The sequence below is a fragment of the Nipponia nippon genome, unplaced genomic scaffold, assembly GCF_047370975.1.
Source record: "Nipponia nippon isolate SJK-2023a ecotype South Korea unplaced genomic scaffold, ASM4737097v1 scaffold_2, whole genome shotgun sequence".
NCBI classification, from domain to species: domain Eukaryota; kingdom Metazoa; phylum Chordata; class Aves; order Pelecaniformes; family Threskiornithidae; genus Nipponia; species Nipponia nippon.
The window spans coordinates 97,480,364-97,501,152 of NW_028262336.1; the positions used below are offsets into that span (position 1 = coordinate 97,480,364).

Consider the following 20,789-nt stretch of genomic DNA (forward strand, 5'->3'; position numbering starts at 1 on the left):
AAAGAACTAAATTGGTGCTCTGCAGTTTCAGTTCTGTGGTATCGCAGTAAGGATAAGCAGGAAGACATGCTTAAATGCTTAACCCCTGTTGCATGTGTCAATTCTGTGAAGCAGTTAAAAATGCTTTCCAGGTAACAATGTTTTTTATTAGTGAGTTCCAGTGTTTAATATGGATAAAAATTGAGCAAAGCTGGAAACAGAAATGAAGCTGCAGATAGAGGAAATATACTTTAACAAATGGGTGCTACCTGCTGACTCGAGTATGTGCAAGGTCTTGTCTTGTTCCGTTAGCCATCATTTTCTATAATGTGTTAGCAGTTACTAAAAAATACTTGAATGCTGTTACTTTCATCCCTGAAACTGATGTTCATTGCCAGATACATACTTTACAATATTTTATTTAATTATTCTGTCTTTCAGAACATTTCTATCTAAAAGGAAATCTTCCTTCTAAAAATTCTCAGTGCTATAAAAGCTGCATCTAAAAATTCAAAGAGCATGTAAACAGAAACATTAAATCTCATAAAACTGATCTGTGCTTAGGGAAGGGCTGGAAGTAGTGGTTTAGGACAAGATTCTTTTAATATGAATGTGAATTTCAACCAGTTTAATGTTTTGGGGGTTTTTTTTGTTGCTTATTAAGTTACTTGGTTCTTGAAAGAAGACAGGAAAAGCTTTACTCAGGGAACAGAAAAGTAATAGTAAACCATTTGGTGACCAGCGTGACTTCAAAGTGTTGCTTGCTCAGGAAGAAACAAAGTATGTAGTGTCATGGGAAAGAAAATCTCTTATTCTTGCAATTTACTTGTAATTAAAGTAGCTTCTGTATATATTAGCGAAGAGCATTTAGTATGAAATAATTATTATAACTCTGGCAAGACTTTTCATTGCCTAAATACACTTTAGGGAGGTATCCCTAGAAAGGAATACTTTTGAATGTCATCCTGTTGCAATGGCTGATGTATCACTGGAAGGTGGATGACCCACTAGTTTTACTATAGCCTGTAGACAAAGTCCTAGGTATGCAACTGGCAGCAGACCTAGAAATAATTATCTGTTGCTTGAAAACACTCTTTGCGTGCTTGTGCACTGTATTTTCTGGGGGACTGAAGTGTAGTACAGAGAACACGTGGTTAGAGAGAAATAGCGTAAGTTTCCTGTCTGAAAAATTCTAGATGTCAGTCTGTGGCCAGTATTTGAGTGGTTCATTGCTCTTGGAAATAGGTTGATCCGGAATATTTGGTATGCTGAAAATGAGTATTGTGGTATCCCAGCAATCTGCTGCAGAACTTAGGTAAAATTGATGTGGAGTACATGAGTCCTTCAGAAGGAAAAGATTACCAAGATCTTTGCAGATTTTATTGAATTATATGAGAGAAGGCAAGGATTCTGTTTTTAATTAGCTTGCCACAGTCATAGAGAAAAGAGAAATACAGGAATTCTTTTAAACTGTTCTCTAACAAATTATATCCTGAATAAATCTAATTTGATTGTAAATAATGGGAGTTTTACATTTTGAATGTTTGGATGGGTATATAAATAGACCTGATCTATTCTGTAGTCTGAATGTTGTGCTCTATAATATTGCATACAGTTGAGGTACAGGTAAATGTTAACTAACCTATTGCTTTTTTCCCCCCAGATTCCTCCTAATAAAATAGATTATGAATATAGTGAACTGATTTTATATCAAAATCAAGTGATGAGAGAGGCAGATCTATTTCAGGAGTCTTTAGAACATATAGAGACATATGAAAAGCAAATATGTGATAAATTAATAGTAGAAGAAATCAAAGGTAAGTCACTCTTCTTCCCTCAGCCTATTTTGTTCTAAAATTTTGCTGTTAGTTTTCAGATATGATAAAGCAGTAAAAGAGAAAACATGTGAAATCTTGAATTGATTGGCAACAATTACTCTAGCGAAACTGGTAACACCAGACTTACAATTTCGTGTTCAAGTAACTTGCCCTACCAAAGTGGACAGTGGATGTGGGTAGTTTAACTTGGGTTGACACAGGAACAGAGGAGATCTCAGAGATTATTATATTGGTGCATACTAGAGTAGCTTTCCGTAAATCAGAGCTAGTATAACCCAGTTTTAAACTCATCAAGAATCTCATGAGGAATACTGTTTGTAGTAGTACAAACACTGTTTGGTTTTTTTGACTGAAGTATCAAATTCTTGTTTCCTTTTTAAGTTTCTAATGTACTTACTTGTATTGCCCTACTCAAGTGAATACTGAAGTTGACTTTTTTGATTAAAAATAACCCACAGTTGTTTTGTGGATTTGAAGTACTGAGTTCTGAATATGTGCAATTATATAGTGTAGTAGTACGTATTCTTCAGCTGCTCCTGACTTGCATGGTTGTGGTGGGTTGACCCTGGCCAGCAGATAAGCCCCAGACAGCTGCTCACTCACTTCCCCCAGCCTCCCTTGTCAGGACAGGAGGGAGAATAGGAAGAGAAAAAGCAAGAAAACTTGTCTGTTGAGATAAAGATAGCTGAAGTGAAGGAAAGAGGAAAGAATGAGAAAGAAAAAGAGAAAAAAAAAACCCCAAACAAACAACAAAAAAACCCCAACCAACCAGATCCCCAAGTGATGCAAAGGCAATCACTCCCCACCTTCCGCAAGCAGACTGATGCTCAGCTAGTCTCCAAGCAATGGCCACCTGCCCAAACACTCCTTCCCCTCAATTATGCATGACACTATATAGCATGAAATACCCTTTGGCCAGTTTGGGTCAGCCGTTCAGGTTGTCTGCGCCCAACCTACTGTCCAGCCTGGCCTGCTTGCTGTGTGGCAGAGTTGGGGTAAAAAGAGAGAGCCCTGACGCTCTGTAAGTACTTCTTAGCAGTAGCGAAAACATCAGTGTGTTATCAACATTTAGTCACAAATCCGGAAACACAGCACTGTACGGGCTGCTGTGAAGTGAGTTCTGTGCAAGCCAGACCCAGTAGAACAATTTACTTGATAGCAAACCAGTGTGATTTAACTGGTTAAAAACTGGTTAGTTGGTGTGAAAACATATAGGTGTAATTAAGTAAACAGCCTGGTAAGAAGCAGTATAGTCATGTGTGGGAGTCCTGGAAGGAAGAGTTGCTTGTTTCTTTGATAATCCCAATGGCTATTTTAAATACTGAGATACAGATATTCAGATCTTTGTTTTCACAGGTGCTGAATGCTCCAAACTGTGTTGAGCTATATGTGTGGTAGCTTCAAGGAGCACTTGTAATACACAGCAAATGCCTTTGGAAAAATAAAGCCTCTTTTTAAGTATCTACATATGATTAAGCCCAATTTTATGTATCTAGTTTTATAAGCCTTACTCCCAAGCCATCAGTGTTTTCTCATGTAATTCACAGTTCTTTACTGCGTTGTTTTTAGGAGAGATGTTACTGAAGTTGGGAAGACTGAAAGAAGCTGGTGAAGTATACAAAGAGTTAATTGAGCGCAATGCAGAAAACTGGTATTATTATGAAGGCTTGGAAAAGGCCTTACAACCTAGTAAGTTAAGATATACAGATACATTGAAAATATACGTATTATATAGGATATACTTAAAACTCCTGTTTGATATGTTACTGTTTTAGATTAAAAAGCTTTACTTGTCAGAAAATTATGTACTTTCTAATCTTGAATATGATATAGTTGTGTTTTATCCATTTTAAAAATGTTCACTGAAAAACCTGTGTGCACGAAAATACCAACAGCAAGTCTTTCTCTTCTTGGAGCTAAAGGTGTCATTTGCTAACATGCTTACACGAAGAACATTTCCTTGCCACACATGAACTTGGAAACCAAATTGCAGTTCGTTCCTGTCTAGTAGTTGATTGTCAGACTACTATCATACATCACAACATAAAATTGTCATTCTGAAACTTGTTTAGGTGGTACCTCTTCATACAGACATGTAGAGAAATACTCAAATATCTATTTTAGATGGCTTTTTAAAGATAGGCCATCTGGGAAAAAAATTCTTTTTTTTTTTTTTATTAACCTGACTGTTCTTTGGAGGACAAGATAAATGTGATAAAATCTGTTATTGCAGTGCTAGTTCACATTACTGCTGTTCTGTCTTTCCAGGAAAATAGCTGATTTTTTTAAATTACAATATTGCAACAATTTATAGTATACTAAGTGTTTTGCAGTGGTAACTTTTCCAGGTGTTTACCTTTACACAGGAATGGTTTCCTTGTATTTCACTGCTCAATATTTAGTGGAAGTTTTATTGGAGTTATTCTGATGACATCATAAATCATAAGCCTACAAGGATATTATTCATAGATACTATAGCTGCATTATGTCTCTCAACCAGCTTGCTTCTAGGAAGTTTTACAGTTGGGTTTCGTAAGGTCTGGGATTATGGCTTGTGATTGGGAAATGAAAATGATTGCATTTGTTACATTTATGCAGAGAGTACTGTTGCCCTTTGAATGGTTTTCCTCGTGTATCCGTAGAGTTGAACATAGTGGTTGCTGTCTCAGAAAATAAATTACCCAAGAACTTGATTATTCTGTTTGATAGAATAAATGTGTTGATGAAAATGTGTAGTTCTTAACCTACTGGATTGGTTCTTTGTTATTTGATATATTAAAATCCTATGTAGATTAAAACTGTACTAATTTATAAAACTAATAATGCTACTTTATTTTTTAGGTGGTCTTAGGACTATTTCCTCCCCCATGGTAAGTTCTGGAGCTCCAACTTGTGACTTGAATTAGGGCTTTCATATGCTTTAGTTCCAATCCAAACATTATTTTAGTGTAACTTTTAGAACTCTACATCTCTTGGAGCCACTGGGTAACATATTCCCCCCCCTTCCCCAACATCTGAGCTCAGTGACAAGTTAAATTGTTTTTCTTATGAAAGAAAAACAGATATATTTATTAAATATATGTTGTGTTATAGTCTTGATCTGTACATTCAGTTTCATTTAAATTGCTTGATGAATTTAATAATACTTAAGCAAAATTGATCTCATTTATGTGAAAATGGCATTTCAAAGCAACAGATTAGTTTTATTGAAGTTCTAACCACATTGGAGCTCCAAAGCATATTATGGGGGAAAGGGGAGGAGTGGGAAGAAAATCTTTAAGCAGCTTTATTTTTGTTAAACACTAAGGTATAGAGGGTTCTGGTGCTCAGTACTTACACTGGCAGTATGGTGCCCTGTTTTTGCTGTCACCTGAGGACCTATAATAAAGGCATGCTTGTATAGTATGCTATTGGTATACCTGTGATTTAGAAATGCAATATATTTCTCTGAATGCTTTAAGTATGTCTGAAATGGATGCATAGTGAAAAAACACTTAATGGAAGCTATGAATGTCAAACTACTGTGTGAATGGGTCTGCACAGCATGTAACTGAACGAAACCAAATTCTAGTACTGTATGATTTGAATGTGCAAGGTAATTGTCCTGTTTGCAGTTTATCCTTACAGTGATTAATGCTGGTAGTTGCATATTGTACATGCAGTGTGTTCTCAATAGACAGTTTTACACAGTAATGTTTATGATTAACGGGAAAAAATAGCTTGAAATGTTTAAATTGTTCAAATCCAAACTGTGTGAGAAGTCTAGCTACATTAATTCTCAACATCTAAAAACATTTAGAAGAATAGATATTTTATCTCTGTTACTTACATCTATTATATTTACTGATAATAGGCACTTTAGAAGAGAGGCTTCAGATTTATGAAGAAGTTAGTAAAAGACATCCCAGAGCAGTTTCACCTAGAAGATTACCTTTAAACTTTGTTTCAGGTAACAAGTTGCATATCTGTTCCATACTAGTTTTTTTATTTGGTTTTTTTCTTAAGTTTTCACCAGGCTGTTGAATGTGCATTTAATACCTATTTGTGCATTTAATACCTCTTTGTACATGTACACAAATCAGGAGTATGTATTTCTCTTGGAGTAGACAAAATTATTTGTTATGTTTTAGGAGTTGATAGAAAAAGTTCATGCACTCTTATATGGTGATATGAACTATGTAATGTTTGTATTCATAAAACTACAGTACAGAATGGTATATAGATTGTAGGAATTATGTACATTTTTCTGCATCATGCAAGTTAAGAATCAGAAGTTAAAAGTTGTAGGGGGTATAGTATACTCAAATTAGAAGTGTGTGTGTGTATGTACAACCCCCCTCCTATATCTTAAATTATAAGTCAGCTTATATATGTATTAATAAACACTGAAACTAGGTGTAAATGATGCATGTAACAATCACAACGGTATAGGACTGATGAATTTCAGTTTTTGTACTGTACCGTTTTACTACTGTACAGAAAACACCAAATCTGTTTTTATGACTGAATATTTTATTGGTGTACAACATTGTTGCAGAACTATTAGAACTTAAATCTACAACACAAACTAACTTTGTGCTGGTAGTTTAATAAGAATAGGAACAAAAAACAGGTCTCACAACGTTAGGTAGCACAAATTATTTTATTTTCAATTTTATAGCTAAGTACAGTGACTCTGTCTTTCCAAAAGTTGTTTTGAAGTACAGTGCACAACTGTCATCAGTTTTGGATGGAATATGTATATACTTTTTAAAACAGAAAGCTATGGCCTTCCAAAATAGAAGGAGGGAGGCTAAATGAAATGGTAAATCCCATAAATACATACACTTGGTATGTAGCTGTCTAACTGCTGTAACTCCAGTAGAGAACTTCTGGAAAGAAATATAAAGTACATGTTAGATATCAAGTGCCATGAAACTTTTAAGTTCAGCTGCAAATTCCCAGTGTATCTGCTCGTTTTTAATTTTCTGAGGTTAGCTTTTAGTTTAGCTCATTTACTGAGCACCACATTGGTTGTACCTTTAAAATGCTACAGAGCATAGCTAGTCCACTTTTCTGTTGTTGCTCAGGAGTCTGTGCATACACCTTTCTTGTGTAAAATCACAAGATTTTAACTGCTTCATAAGAGGTTTAGCCCAAAGTTGAACACTTGTACTTTACTTAATCCCAGATATTTTGGTTTCTTTGAAGATAACAAAGGCAAAATTTAAGGAAGGTCAGCTAGATTTGAAAAGCTAGGTGACAAGTAATTGTTTTTCTCCTGTAATAAAATCGTTATAGTAATACATGGCAAACAAGGAAATAACCTGCAAAATGCTTTTCCATATCTTTATTAATAGTGTGTTTTGCTGTTGACTTCATTTCACTTTGTTTTGCATTAGGTTACCTTATATCTGACAGTGTAGCTTCACAGCTAATGTTAATTTAAATACTGTGTTTGGTAATAAGGATTAGTTGTACCTGCTGTAGCAATAGTCTAAATGACAGCAAAATTCATTAGTAGATCAGTCAAGAAAAATCTCTCAGACTTTCTGCACTGTTTTATATGAAATAGGAGTTTTCCTAAATTAAAACTTGTGTTTCTGTTAATCTATTAAGTTTATAAGACAATTATTTTTGATACCCTAGAAATTCATCTATTTTAGTAAATGACTTCTTGTGTTTCCAAGTGCAGCAGATAAGGATTCCTGTTGGCAAAAGTTAATAGTGAGAACGTGAAGGTGTAGAAACAAACTTATTTGCAGATTTCAAGAGGACAGAATTTTTGGTTAAATGAGGTTGCTGTTCCCATGTGGTCACTGACCAGTTGGTTGCAACTGACGCTGGTTGATTTAGAATTGGCTTAAAATAAAGTGCAGGCTTGTATTAAAAGGGCAATCCTTCCCAGACCTTGCCATAGATTGCATCTTAACCTTGTATTTGATACAAATCAGCTCCTTGATCCAGCTGGAAACCACCTTTGTGGAGGAAGGCTGTTCACAATTAATTTTCAGGCTGATCAAGGGTTGGGGGTTGGAGTCTGAGCATCCAGTTTTAGATTTGTTTATGCTGCTGTGGATTCAGTGTTCTGTCATCAGGTCTTTTCTGTGCCTCAGAGACTAAATTTTGAGCTTGGCTTTGTGTCATAGGTGGGTGCCTCGCTGCATGTTTTGCATTTTTCAGATTATGTTTTAAAGTTGTCCTGCTTTCTATAAATATGTACTTAATGAAAATTTGAATCTTGCTTTTGTAAATTCTGAATTACAATTCTTCCATCAAGAATATAAATTAGAATAATTCAACAGAAGAAACAGAAACTGAGATGGATTTCTTTTTTCATATAGGGGAGTTTCTTGTAGTGTGAGAAAACAAGTTTTCATTAATCCACCTGTAATAAAGCACATGCTTATAGTCCAGGTATGGATCCTCATCCACAGATAGTAGGATTTTCTACATACAGCAGTTTGTTTTAGTACAGAAAGGTGAAAACATGAGTTACTTCTAATAGTCTCAGTAACAGTAAGTTTAGGACAATTGAGAATTGATGGAAGTATATAAGAATATTCTATACAAAGCAGTAGTGTCTTAATTCTCTGAATATCTATTAAAAAATCTATGAATCAAATTTGTAAGTGTTCTTAATGCTAACATACATACATAGAACTGTTGAAATAAACTTCAGTTCTTTATGCGAAGTGTACTACTTCCTTGTTTAAAGACTTGGAGAAGTCCACAACAGGGTAGGCAATGAAGTGTAGCAACTTCATCCCTATGCAAAGCAAACAAAACCAATTAAAAAACAAAACAAAAAAAACCAAAGCAAACAAAACCAATTAAAAAAACAAAGAAACAAAAAAAAAACCCCAAACAAACTGACCAAATAAACAAAAAAAAAAAAAAAAAAAAAAAAAAAAAAACGAAACAACCGAAAACAAACACTTTTCATCATAGGAATAAAAACATGAAAGCCAGCTATTTTTCTGACTGGATATCTTCTCTTGGAAGTCCTGTGTGTTTTTGTTTTGGTGGTGCTGGTTTTTTTGGAAATGGCCTTTCTCAGAAAGGTGGTATACTGCAAGTACGGTAATTTTTACCTGAAAACATAATTATATCAGATTTTTAGCTTTTTGCCAGTATATTTTGATAAAGACGATTCTGATATGGTGCTTATCCTTCTGAAACACAGTCTTTTATTCTGTTTCTGATTCCAGAAACAATCAGTTAGCATCGGAAGTCATGTCCTACTCATAAAAAGAATAGGACTAGAAGAGAGGTAGAGGGTTCATTTCATCCATCCTTCTTCCTCAAAGCAGGATAATCTATATCTACACTATTCTTAACAGACATTTGTCTAACTTAATCATAAAAACTTCCAATGATGGAGCTTTTACAAGATCTCCAAGGTAATCAATTCCAGTGCTTAGTTATTCTTACCATTATAATTTTTCCAATGTTTGTTTAAATAGCCCTTGCTACATCCTCTGTAGCCAGCACTTAACACTTCTTCCTTTTAATAGATTTTACAGGTTTGAGGACTGTTACCATGTCTTCATCAGCAGTCTCCTAAACACTAGCAACTTAATGATTTTACCCTGATCTTTTTTTATCCAGAGCATAATTGCATCTTATTCTTAAATAACAGGAAAGATTAAAACCCTTAATTGCCATTTCTCAGTTACTCTATTATCCAGAATTGCACAGCAATTAGTGCTTATATTTATATAACACTTGCAATCACTGACATATAACCAAATACACTTTTGTTTCTAGGTGAAAAATTTAGACAACTAATGGATAAGTTCCTGAGGGTTAACTTCAGTAAAGGCTGCCCACCCTTGTTTACCACTTTGAAATCTTTATATTACAATCCAGAAAAGGTAAAATTTAGTATTTATTTGGTTTTAATGAAGTCTTCTATATTGAATTTCGAAAAGACTACCTAACTGTTTTTATATAGATTTCCCTGTAACTTACCAATAACTGTTGCTGAGCATTTTTCTCCTTAATGTGCTATTTTGTCGTATGTGAATGATCACTTGATAATGCTTGATATGTATGAAACTTCACTTCTGTAGACAGTTGATGTCAAAATGCTTGAAGTCGGATTGGTGCAGAATGCACTGAAGTTCTTGAAAAATCAAAGATAACCAATAACTTTATTTTTGTGTACTTTGAATGCAAGTGTGTCAGGATTCTTTCAACTTATGGTTTATGATGTCACCAGAAGTCACGATTTTAAAATATCACACAGATGGCTATTGTTCTACGTACGTTTCTGAATTGCATGAATACTTGAATACATTAGTATTTACCACAAAGGTTTGGTCCCATTTCAGTCTTTAGCTAAAACTTTTTAGTGTTTAATTTTTGCACTTGTAAACTCTCACAGTTTTGGCAAAATTGTGTCATATTAGAACTATTGTTTCAAGTATAGTTCTTTGTTCCAAGCTTGTCAGTAAGGTATAGTAAAAATAAATAAATCTTCAAACTAAAGCGTGTTATTAAAATGTGTAGAAAATAAAATAAAGGTCAGTCTATTCAGACATTGTTATCTTTGCTACAAGCAGTAAAACTCTGGGTATTCTAATTCATTCATGACTAAGAGGTTTTTGTAGCTGGAAAAACCCTAAATACATGATGCAGCTTTTCAACTGGCAGTGGATATTCCTTTAATTGGACTAAAATTATTATTCTTTCCAAGAGTTTCTTTGCTAGTTGTCCTAACGTGAAATTTTCAATACGCTTCTATTTGGAGAGCGTAATCTGTACTGTGTGTCCATGTTTGACATAATTTTAGTAAATTCTGGTATCATGTATAGCACAAGCTTTTCTACAGTGCCTATTGCTAATACATGCTTTTCAATGTAAACTTCTGCAACTGGATTGAAATTTTTTAAATGATAGACTATCTAGACAGAAGTACAGTCAGTGCTGTGGAAGTTTTACCTCTGCTATTTGAGGTATGAAAATCTGAAGTCAAGATACATATAAACTTATTCGATGTGTGAAAAGATTTCTAGCACTTCATTGTTTTTGACATAATGGTAAAAAACAGTGAGGACTCCCATGTTTTGGGGCCGACTTATCCGGAAAGGTGCCTTGCTGCTAGTTATCTTAATTGTGTCAAATCAGTGCTGCTCAGAACTGCCAGCTTAATCCTAAAATCCTAAAAACTAATTAAAATTAAAATCAACAGCGTCACAATTTTCAAATATGCTTGAATTTGTGCTGCTGACTTGTGCAAAAGTGTTTTCTTCTTCTTTCTCATCCTTCTCTTACCAAGACAGGGTCTCTTTCACATTTCACTTGGTTGGGTTTTCATGTAACTATAGTGTAACAGAAGGGTCTTTGAAACTAAGAGAAACTTTAATGTTAGTCGCTGACAATTAATTTTAGAATTGCTAAAATTTAGGGGTTAGGGGCCAGAAAATTGTGGCAAACTAATGTGTGCTACGCCTTTCAGGAAAATGTTGTATTTCAGTATCTAACTTGTCGAAGTCTGTGCTTAATACTAGCTTCTCACATGTTACTGGTATATTTTTGTCTGAAAATAGAAAGAATTGTAGTCAGCATCATGTTACGCCTACTAGAAAATACCTAGCAAATTACTGAATTCTTTACAAGTTGGGAATGAACGGTTCCCTGTTTTTTTTTTTCTTTGGAAACAGGTGTAATTTGGTGTAGTCAACTGTAGTTGCATTTTGAAGTGGCATAGATACGAGGATTTTATGAAGGAGCTTGTATTTAAGCCTAGAAATTTTGTTCTTTCTTGAACTTCAGGTGGGTCCAGGATCTTTCATAAACACTGGTTTTGGGGAAAAAAGTGAAATAAGCAATATTTATATTAATAGAAGTTTCCTATTTGTATGTACTTAGCTCAGATGATAAAATAGTGCTGCAATATTTTATATGTAAGAAAGGAAAATGTAAATTATTTAATTCAAAACCTGCAAGAATACAGAAAAATAGTGGGGGGAAAAAAAGTATAGCTTTACTTTCTCAGTGAAGATGAGGATTATATTTCTCAGTAAGTATACCTTAACATTCTGGTGGTAAGAACACCTTTTACACCTGAGTGGGGAGACCAAAAGTTAATGTAAAGAGCAGCTGATTCTAGAGGAAAAATATCGATGTCTTCCCTCTGTTTGGAGAGGGCAAGGAAAAAAAAAGGTGCTTGTATAGAAGGCAAATGTTTGTCAAATATGTTCAGGAAAATGTTGGTTGTTACCTAATTGCTATAAGTTGGTACTTCATACTAAATGTTTTAAATAAAAAACGCTGGCATATTTTTATTTCTAAAAACAGATTGTAGTCTGCTAACATCAGTTAGCAGTTTTGAATGAAATCTAGCTTCAGGTACACAGAGCTGCGAAGCTCTAGGACTTGCCCAGATCAAAGTGAAGACTGTTCAGGGAAGTTTTAGAAGCTCTTCAGTACTTACACTGCTTAGAAAGACTCCAAATACTAAGGTTATAGGTTGGAATGTATGAATGCTTTGTATTCCAATACAGACATTGTTGTGATAAAGAGTTAAACCAGATTTGCTGTACTTGTGGTAGTTGTGGAAGTAACATCAGAAAATAAGGTGGGAAAAATTCTGATTTTAAAAACTTGCAGTTTGGTTGTTTGTCTCCCAAATTCTCTGGAATATGTTTTTAACAGTCAGGGAATGATGTAAAGTTCCAGTTTCAGGCATGTGAATTTAGGTCAGCGGACGTAGAGAACTGTTCAGCTCGTCACCATATGGGGTTTCCCACACAGGATCAGTTGAACAGCTGTCAAGGCTCCTTCTGACTGTGCTAGGTAGATCCGATAGATCTGTTTTGATTGTAGAGGGAGCACAGGCACTTATGGTTATTTAAGTACAGGTATCTGAACCTGAAGGGTGCCTGCTGTGTGTCCCATCTGTTTCACTGGGGTGTACCAGGAACTGTTTATACTTGTTCCCGAAGTATCTGTTGTATCAGTACTTTATATCTGTGAAACTAACATTGCGCAAGCTTTACTGGTTGCTTCTAGAGAGAATTAATGGATGTCCCACCAAAAAAAACAAAACTGAAATAACTGAAGTGCTAACTGGGTGGAGAGGATGTCACTTTTTCAGCTACTTAATGGGAATTTGTTTACATACTTGTGCAAATATTAAGCGGAGAAGGGCATGGAGTACAACTGGTTCTTCATCACTTCACTAAAGAATATGCTTTACTTTAGTTAAGGAGAAAAGATGTTTTTAGTCTTCCTCCACACTTCAGATAGAACTAATGTTTAAATCATTCAGGTCAAGTCACAGAAGGGTACCATAGTGGGAAAGGCATCATAGTACAGTAATGTAAAGCTATTTGTTTCATGAAAAAAAAAAATAATCTTAAGGTTATTGCTGGAAGAGACTTTCTTTGAGTAACTAAAGGCATAAGGATCTGAAATGTGTTCAGTAAAGAAAGATTACCTGTAGTTTTGTTGCTTTTTGGCATTCTCAAAGACTACTTTTGAGGTAAAATCCTCCCTAATAAATAAGTCTCTAATGAGTTAAAGTATACTTTATATTATGTTATGTATTCTGTCTTCCCTAAAATTCTGGAGCAGAAAAAAATCATATGTGCTGGCCTTCTGTTCAGTTTGTGATGTGCAGAGGTTTATATTTGACTGCACAACTGGGCTGAAAAGGAAACTGTTCAAGATTTGCTAACTGCTTGAAACTTGAATGCTTGAGAAGGTAACAGAGATGGTGTGGTGAAACCCGGGATAAGCAGCTGAGCTGGATGGTTCATCACAGTCTCAGCGATATTGTTTGTTACCTTCTAGGAGTGAGTTGTTAACCCACTGAGATTTGAGATAGTTGCGTTTCAGAGGTACTTACGGTAGACTTTAAAATAACTCTGGAAGCTGATGGGGAGGGGGAGAAAGCATTAAGTTTGCTCTGCTGTGAATTACTGTACATGCTTCTGCAATAAAATCCAATTGCAGATTCTATGGTCCTTCACTGCTTCCAAAGCAGTGATGTGTCTCATGTTTTTCTCCCTAGTTTTAGAAGGGAGTTACCTGATAAACTGTTTAATCCTTCAGAATTCTTCAAATGAGGTTGTGATTCTTAAGGTTTTGTTGCTGGTATGCTAGTCCGAGAAGTAGCATGTGAACTGTTTTTATACTGTTTCTTCCTCTTTGTCAAGCCACCTAGACTGGAGGAGATATAAGTAGTAGAGACTGAAGGGTGAGAAGCTTGAAGAAATGGAGCTAACAATTGTCTTTTGCCTAGAAACTGCCATTTAAACTTGATGTATTGTGCTGTGGATAGAGCTTTTCATTATTAAAGTACTGTATAATTAAAAAAATAACGCCAGTTGTTCAGTAGCCTGAGTGCACTTCTCTACCATGCTGTAGCATAAAATTACTCTAATAGCGAAATAAGAAAAATAAAATGGGGGGGGGGGGTATCGAATTGCAGGAGATGTTGGACAAAGGCCAGCTGAAAAGAAGTTTGTTTTATCATTTTTTATAGTATTGGCAACTGATTTTTCTACAGGTAGTGTGGATGAGTAAGGATATGTTATGTGAAGAGTGCAAGTTCTTTCTCAAGTGATAATTGTTATTATGCTCCCTGTTTGCAGATACCAAAGGCATGCACTAATCACTTCCTAACTTGCTACATTGGTACACAGCCAGATTCTATGTCTTTTCCAGCTGAAGAAAAGATCAATTAGAGGGTGATAGAGACTGTCAGACTGAGTCTTACTGTATTTTCCAGAGTGTCTCATTAAAAACAAATTTATAATACTATATAGACTATGTTCAGTGGTACATCATTGCTGATGCTCAGTCATGGATCACTTTTTACCTAAAACAAATTAGAGAAATCATTTGATGAAACACTGTTGTGATGCCTTTGTTCTTATTTTAAAAAATATTTAGTCAGTAAGAATAGTGTTTATCACTGTACTTTTTTTTTTTTTAGATGACTTTTAAGTAGCCATTATATGTTTTGAAGAAATTGGCTATGTCTTCCTTCTGCTCATTATGTGGCAGCCTCTAGGGAATGCTGTAAATATAGCCTGGGGCTTTTTAAATGTGAAAACTCTGGTTCATGATGAAGTAGTGTAAAGTGAGGGTGGTTACATAAAAGGCAAAGCTCACAAATGTAAAAAGTACTCTACCAGGTTCTACTTGCCTGTTAGGGTTGAAGAAAGGAAAGGAAATGGCTGGTCTCAGCAAGAGCTGAGACCTTCCTAAACAGGTTACTGGTGTTAAGGAACAGACCTGCATTCTGAGCTCAATATTTATTTTTCTCAACTGATCTTGTAGTGTCTTGTAAGGACAGTGTGTTTGACTCGGTGCATCACTTAGCTAACTTCATGGAATTGTAGAATGCTTTGGGATGGAAGGGACCTTTAAAGGTCATCTAGTCCATCCCCCCTGCAATGAGCACGGACATCTACAACTAGATCAGGTTGCTTAGAGCCCCATCCAGCCTGACCTTGAATGTTTCCAAGGATGGGGCATCTACCACGTCTCTGGGCAACCCGTTCTAGTGTTTCACCACCCTCACTGTAAAAAAAGTCTTCCTTATATCTAGTCTGAATCTACCCTCTTTTAGTTTAAAACCATTACCCCTTGTCCTATCGCTACTGGCCCTGCTAAAAAGTCTGTCCCCATCTTTCTTATAAGCCCCCTTTAACTATTGAAAGGCCACAATAAGGTCTCCTTGAAGCCGTCACTTCTCCAGGCTGAACAACCCCAACTCTCCCAGCCTGTCCTTGTAGGAGAGGTGCTCAATCCCTCTGATCATTTTTGTGGCCCTCCTCTGGACCTGCTCCAACAGGTCCATGTCCTTCTTGTACTGAGGACCGTGGAGCTGGACTCAGTACTTCAGGTGGGGTCTCACCAGGGCAGAGCAGAGGGGCAGAATCACCTCCCTCGACCTGTTGGCCACGCTTCTTTTGATGCAGTCCAGGATATGGGTGGCTTTCTGGGCTATGAGAGCACATTGCTGGCTCATGTCCAGCTTTTCATCTACCAGTACCCCCAAGTCCTTCTCTGCAGGGCTGCTCTCAATCCCTTGATCCCCCAGCCTGTACTGGTACTGGGGATTGCCCCAGCCCAGGTGCAGAATCTTGCTTCTGGGTTGCTAAAACAACTAGCAGATTCTTAAATACCATTTAAAGGAACTGTTCTCATATGGAACAAGTACAGGGAAATAACTTTTACATGTAGCAAAACAGTTACAAGGAAAATGCAAAAACCAGCTATCTCCAGAAAATTAAGTTCACCTACTTTCCTGCATAAGTTGTTACTGTATCTGTGCATGTTGGATTGAGTTGATAATAATTTCATTAGTGTGTATTATGAAGCATGACTTTGCTGAAGTATGGATAGAGAATAATATTCTTGATGGTTTTGTGGCAGTTTTTAGGTAGTTGCTATCTGTCATTCAGAAGCAATTTGCTGTTTTCTGTCAAATAGAAAATTTGGTCTTCAGAAGAACATGCTTTAATCTACGTTAATCAAATTTTAATTAGTCATCTACATTAATGTATGGCTGCTCATTGAAGAAAAAAACTAAAATGGGGAAAATATGCGTATAGACTTGAAATGTTTCTATGATTTGTTGAATGTTGTTTCATGCATTAAAACAAATGCCAGCAACTTCTGGTTCTCTTCAAGAATATCTGATTTTAAAATAGCCTTTAGAATATGGAACTATTACAGAGATTCTACAGTAAACAGATGTGCCTTGGCTATGAGTTCAGTCACCTCCTCAAATACCTGCCTGTGCCTGTTTGTACAATTCCTCTTGAAACCACGCTCTTGGTTCTGGCTGTTGCTGAAGATACCAAGAGGCAACCCCGTGAATGTCCTACTGCTCTGCGAAACTTTTTAAGAAAGGCACAATAAAGACGGACATGCCTATATACATGAGTGCCTATATACATGAGTGCCTATATACATGAGTGCCTATATACATGAGTGCCTATATACATGAGTGCCTATATACATGAGTGCCTATATACATGAGTGCCTATATACATGAGTGCCTATATACATGAGTGCCTATATACATGAGTGCCTATATACATGAGTGCCTATATACATGAGTGCCTATATACATGAGTGCCGAGATCCCTAATCCAGATACTGTGGAGTCTTTACTTACGTTTTTTATGTCAATTTGCCATCATAGCTCTCCTAATCAATTCCTAGAATTTCTTGCTTCTCCTTTCTCAGACCATTCAGAAAGGGAAAAACGGGCACTTGTCGCAGAATCTGCCTTTTAGAAATGGATTGACTTCAAAACTCAGGTGAATAACTGCAAACTTGCCTTAGTACTAGGTTAAATGTGAGTACACGCATGGTTCACCACATGTGAAGTGAAGCATCTATAACTGCTGCTTCAGGGTAGGCCCTTGCCAAAAGAGTAGGTTGTTTACTCAACAGTGAAACGGGGTTAGGCTGAGGATGCAATCTCTAGATACAAAGGCATCTAATCATTGTTTCATACAGTTCTCCATCCATTATTCTTGATTTTGGAGCTCTCAAAGTGGCACATACGGCATCCCTCTTTATTTCTGCGATGTTCCACAGTGCAAATTGTAATAGACAATGTAATATTGTGCATTTGGTGTTTTGTCAGTATCATCTGCTTGTAGTCTCAAGTAAAGAGAAAGAGCTGTGTGAGGGGTACTTTCAACTTCTTAGAATCAGCTGTCATGTTGATGTAGATGTTCACTGACGTTGAGTTTGCCTTCATCTAGTTGATGAAGAAAAAGTGGAGGAAGAGATACTGATAAAACTCTAGTAAAGTCATAATACTGTCCAGATTATTTCTCAGGTCAGATAGCTCAGGTTCACCTTGAGTAGTTGCCTGCTGATGGAGATGGTTTGTTCCAGCAAACCTGCTGATGTTCGTAATGTTATACAGGAGGGACTACTGGTGTGGCACTGTGGTGGGGCCAGAGGGTGCTGTGCTCCTGCTCTTGACTTCCTGTGTCAATGTACAACTGTTGGGAGGTGCTCAGTGGAGCTGTTGGCATTAATGCTTGGTAAATGCCATATGCTAGGCTTTAAATGAGGTGCTGTATTTTGGAGATCAGTACTTCAATTTTTAATGACTGTTACTTACACTCACTATCCCAAGTACCTATTGCCGCCTTGTACTCTACAGTGACAACTCCAATGGCATACATTTAAAGAGAACGTGGCCTTTTACCCTAAAGTAGCCTGCTCTGTGAGAGGTGATGACAGATCATGGGACTTGTGTTACCTTCCTCTTGGAATTTTAATTTATATAAATCCCGTGCCAGAAGAGTTCATCATCTTTGTGTGTTGAAGGTGAGAATAACAGGCACAATTTGTAGGACTCCAGCAGATGATGCTACTCAGGGAACTGATTCATGAGTGTGTGTCTGTGTCATGGAATTCAAAATGGATTATTTAAGGGCCCTGACTCATGGACAGAGCGGTTCACATTCCTGATTGTCCCTTCCACCCTTGTTGCCGCTTCTGCTGAAGGAACAGTGCAGGTGTTTGAGTACTGGTTTCTGAACCCGTACAGCTTTAAATTTGTACTCACTTTTGGTTTTCTTAATATATTGTGCTATTTAGCTAAAAGTGCAGCTGCTTAACAAACCATTTCTGCAGTGGCGATCTCTAAAAGATGGTTGGACTGAACATGTGAAAATAAAAACCACTAGCTGCGCTCATTTGAAAAATCCACCTGCATGATTTAGAAAAAATTCACTTGCTACAAGAGAGGTGCTTGTGTGTAGTGGGGCCAGTGTTGATAGTGTGTTTTGAAGAACTGTAGTTATTTCTGGAAAAAGTATTTTGTTTTACATAACGTTATTTAAAACATGTGCTTCTCATACGGCCTTTGGAGATATATTCACTTGATTTTCTTCATCTTGCCCTAAAATACTAAACTTCTGTATCATCAATTCATAAACATACTGTGGAGGTAACTTGCATTTTAAAGCAAATTTGTTGTCTTTGTCACTCTTAACCATGGACTAAGTAGTAAGAATTGTAGGTGACTAACTAAAATGAGTTAATTGAGATATATGGGAGGATAGCAGGGGAGGCTATAACAAAAAGGCAGCTTCATCCTACATAAGGAAACTTGTGGGTTTGGGGTTTGGGGTTTTTTACTGGCAAGATATCCTGCTTTCCTCTAGAACTTTGAAATGTTATCTGCACAAAACATGGCTTTAAAAAATGTGAATATAGTGGATTTTTTTTTTACTTACGGTTGATACTTGTATAACAGTATGAAAAGTTTCACCTTCATGATTTGTGGAGCCTTTTGGAATAACCACTTAAAGTGCTGCTATGTGAATGAAAAGTTTTGAAATGTGACTGTATATATGTTTTATTTACCTGCTAAGAAACATGGAGCATTCACAAGGAAAATGTCTCAATACAGTCTGTGTACATGAAATACTTCTGACGTGGGTGCAGGAGACTTACTATCTAGCTACTGGGCTCTTCCTCCTTTATGCTACAAGTGGTTTTATAGTTTTTATTCTTTGCTTAGTGCTTTAGTTTCTGAAGTTTGTTATTATTAAAAAATGGGTATCAGTAAAATAGCCAGTCTTCTTGAGTTTTCTATAATGCTAAACCTTTAATTTAAAAAGCCTGCTATGCAGCATGGAGGCTTATTAATTTTTTTTATCAGGCTTCTTTTAGTTTCTAAATAGCAAGTATACTTGGCTATTTAAACTACATGTATCATGTTGATATCTTTGTACTTGAATAAAATTCACACAGTTGGCACAATACATACTCTGTTGGGAAGAAGCTGTAGTCTTTTTGGCATATTCAAGAAGCAAAAACTTTTGTTTAGGAGTGCCACTGCATTATTATGAGTTTCATTGTTCGTGCAAAGTTACTGTTTAGGGTGAATGTAGCTGTGGCTCTTGGCAGAATGTTTCTGCTGAAAGCTAATAATAACCTGAAGTATAAGCAATTGCATGGGATATAGTAATTTTTACATTCTGTAAGCTGCTGTCCAGATGTATTAGAAATAACTATGAACAGCCTTATTTGTTCTTGTTCCTCACAAGAGAGGGATCTTGAAATGCTACCCCTAAGTTCCCCAAAAAAAGTTTTCTTTGTACCTGAGCAATATTCAGAAATACTCTTTGGTTCCCCATACATGCTGGTCTCTATGTCCAAGAGATAAAAATCTGAAGAGTGAAGATCTTCAATTAGTCAACATCAAGGTTTGCGTCGATTGTGTTGCAGGTGCGTTGGTTGATTCCATTGAAGCTCGACATTAGTGCACATGTGCCCCTTTTCTGAGTAACTAAAAACATGGAGACTGTGAGGAAATACTGGATGAGAGAAAATGTCTGGCTGGAAGAAACACCAGAAACAACAGTCTCAAAAAAAAGGTGTAAGACTGTCTACACAGGAAGGTAGGCTGTCTCCAGTGAAGATCTTTCTTTAACTCTTTCAGGAAAGAAGGCATTTTCCCTCCTTGATGTGGAAAGCTAAAGGAATGTAAAGCAAGGTGCAGCTGGCTTTGTAGTTAGATACCCTCTGTGAGCTATTGGTGGATTACATAAGGAAGTGAAAAACATCAGTTCCACTAGGAATATCTCTACATTTTAAGAAGAAACAACTCTAAGATCAACCAAGGACAGCCTTTTTTTCATACTGACTCTATCAGTTCAAGCTTTAGAAAGTAGTGTCTCTGAGTTAAAATTCCAGGAGGGGAAATCTGGTAAGTGGACTTGCTCAGGATCCGGTTAACAACTGATACATTTTTTGCAAAAGATAGCATTTCTGCTGTGTAACTGTATCTTAAGGAGTAAGGAAACTTCAAAATAAATGGAGGAAAGAGAAGGATGAGAAACCTCATTGTAGGTACTGCCAGGATAGGATGCTTCTACTCTGTAATGGGTTGATGTTGATGGCTGATAATTTGGGTCCCTGAGGTAACGTGTAAGCCAAGAGCTGACAGGTGTAGCAGCTGACTTACGAACTACTTCACCAAGAGAGCTT

The 20,789-nt window shown here is 36.4% G+C and overlaps 1 protein-coding gene across 5 annotated transcripts in view; it reads left to right on the top strand.

The window, feature by feature from the left end:
• The window catches only part of NAA16 (N-alpha-acetyltransferase 16, NatA auxiliary subunit), a 71,239-nt gene that overhangs the window by 25,404 nt on the left and 25,046 nt on the right, over window positions 1-20,789 (top strand). For 3 of the 5 annotated variants that reach the window (XM_087755961.1, XM_087755960.1, XM_087755958.1), the window contains 4 exons: window positions 1,643-1,796; window positions 3,387-3,506; window positions 5,671-5,766; window positions 9,567-9,673. The exons of 1 other annotated variant lie outside the window; for it this stretch is intronic. In XM_087755961.1, the coding sequence (XP_087612087.1) occupies window positions 1,643-1,796; window positions 3,387-3,506; window positions 5,671-5,766; window positions 9,567-9,673 (477 nt within the window). The remainder of the gene's footprint in view (window positions 1-1,642; window positions 1,797-3,386; window positions 3,507-5,670; window positions 5,767-9,566; window positions 9,674-20,789) is intronic. One more of the 5 variants, XM_087755959.1, reaches the window with a different exon arrangement.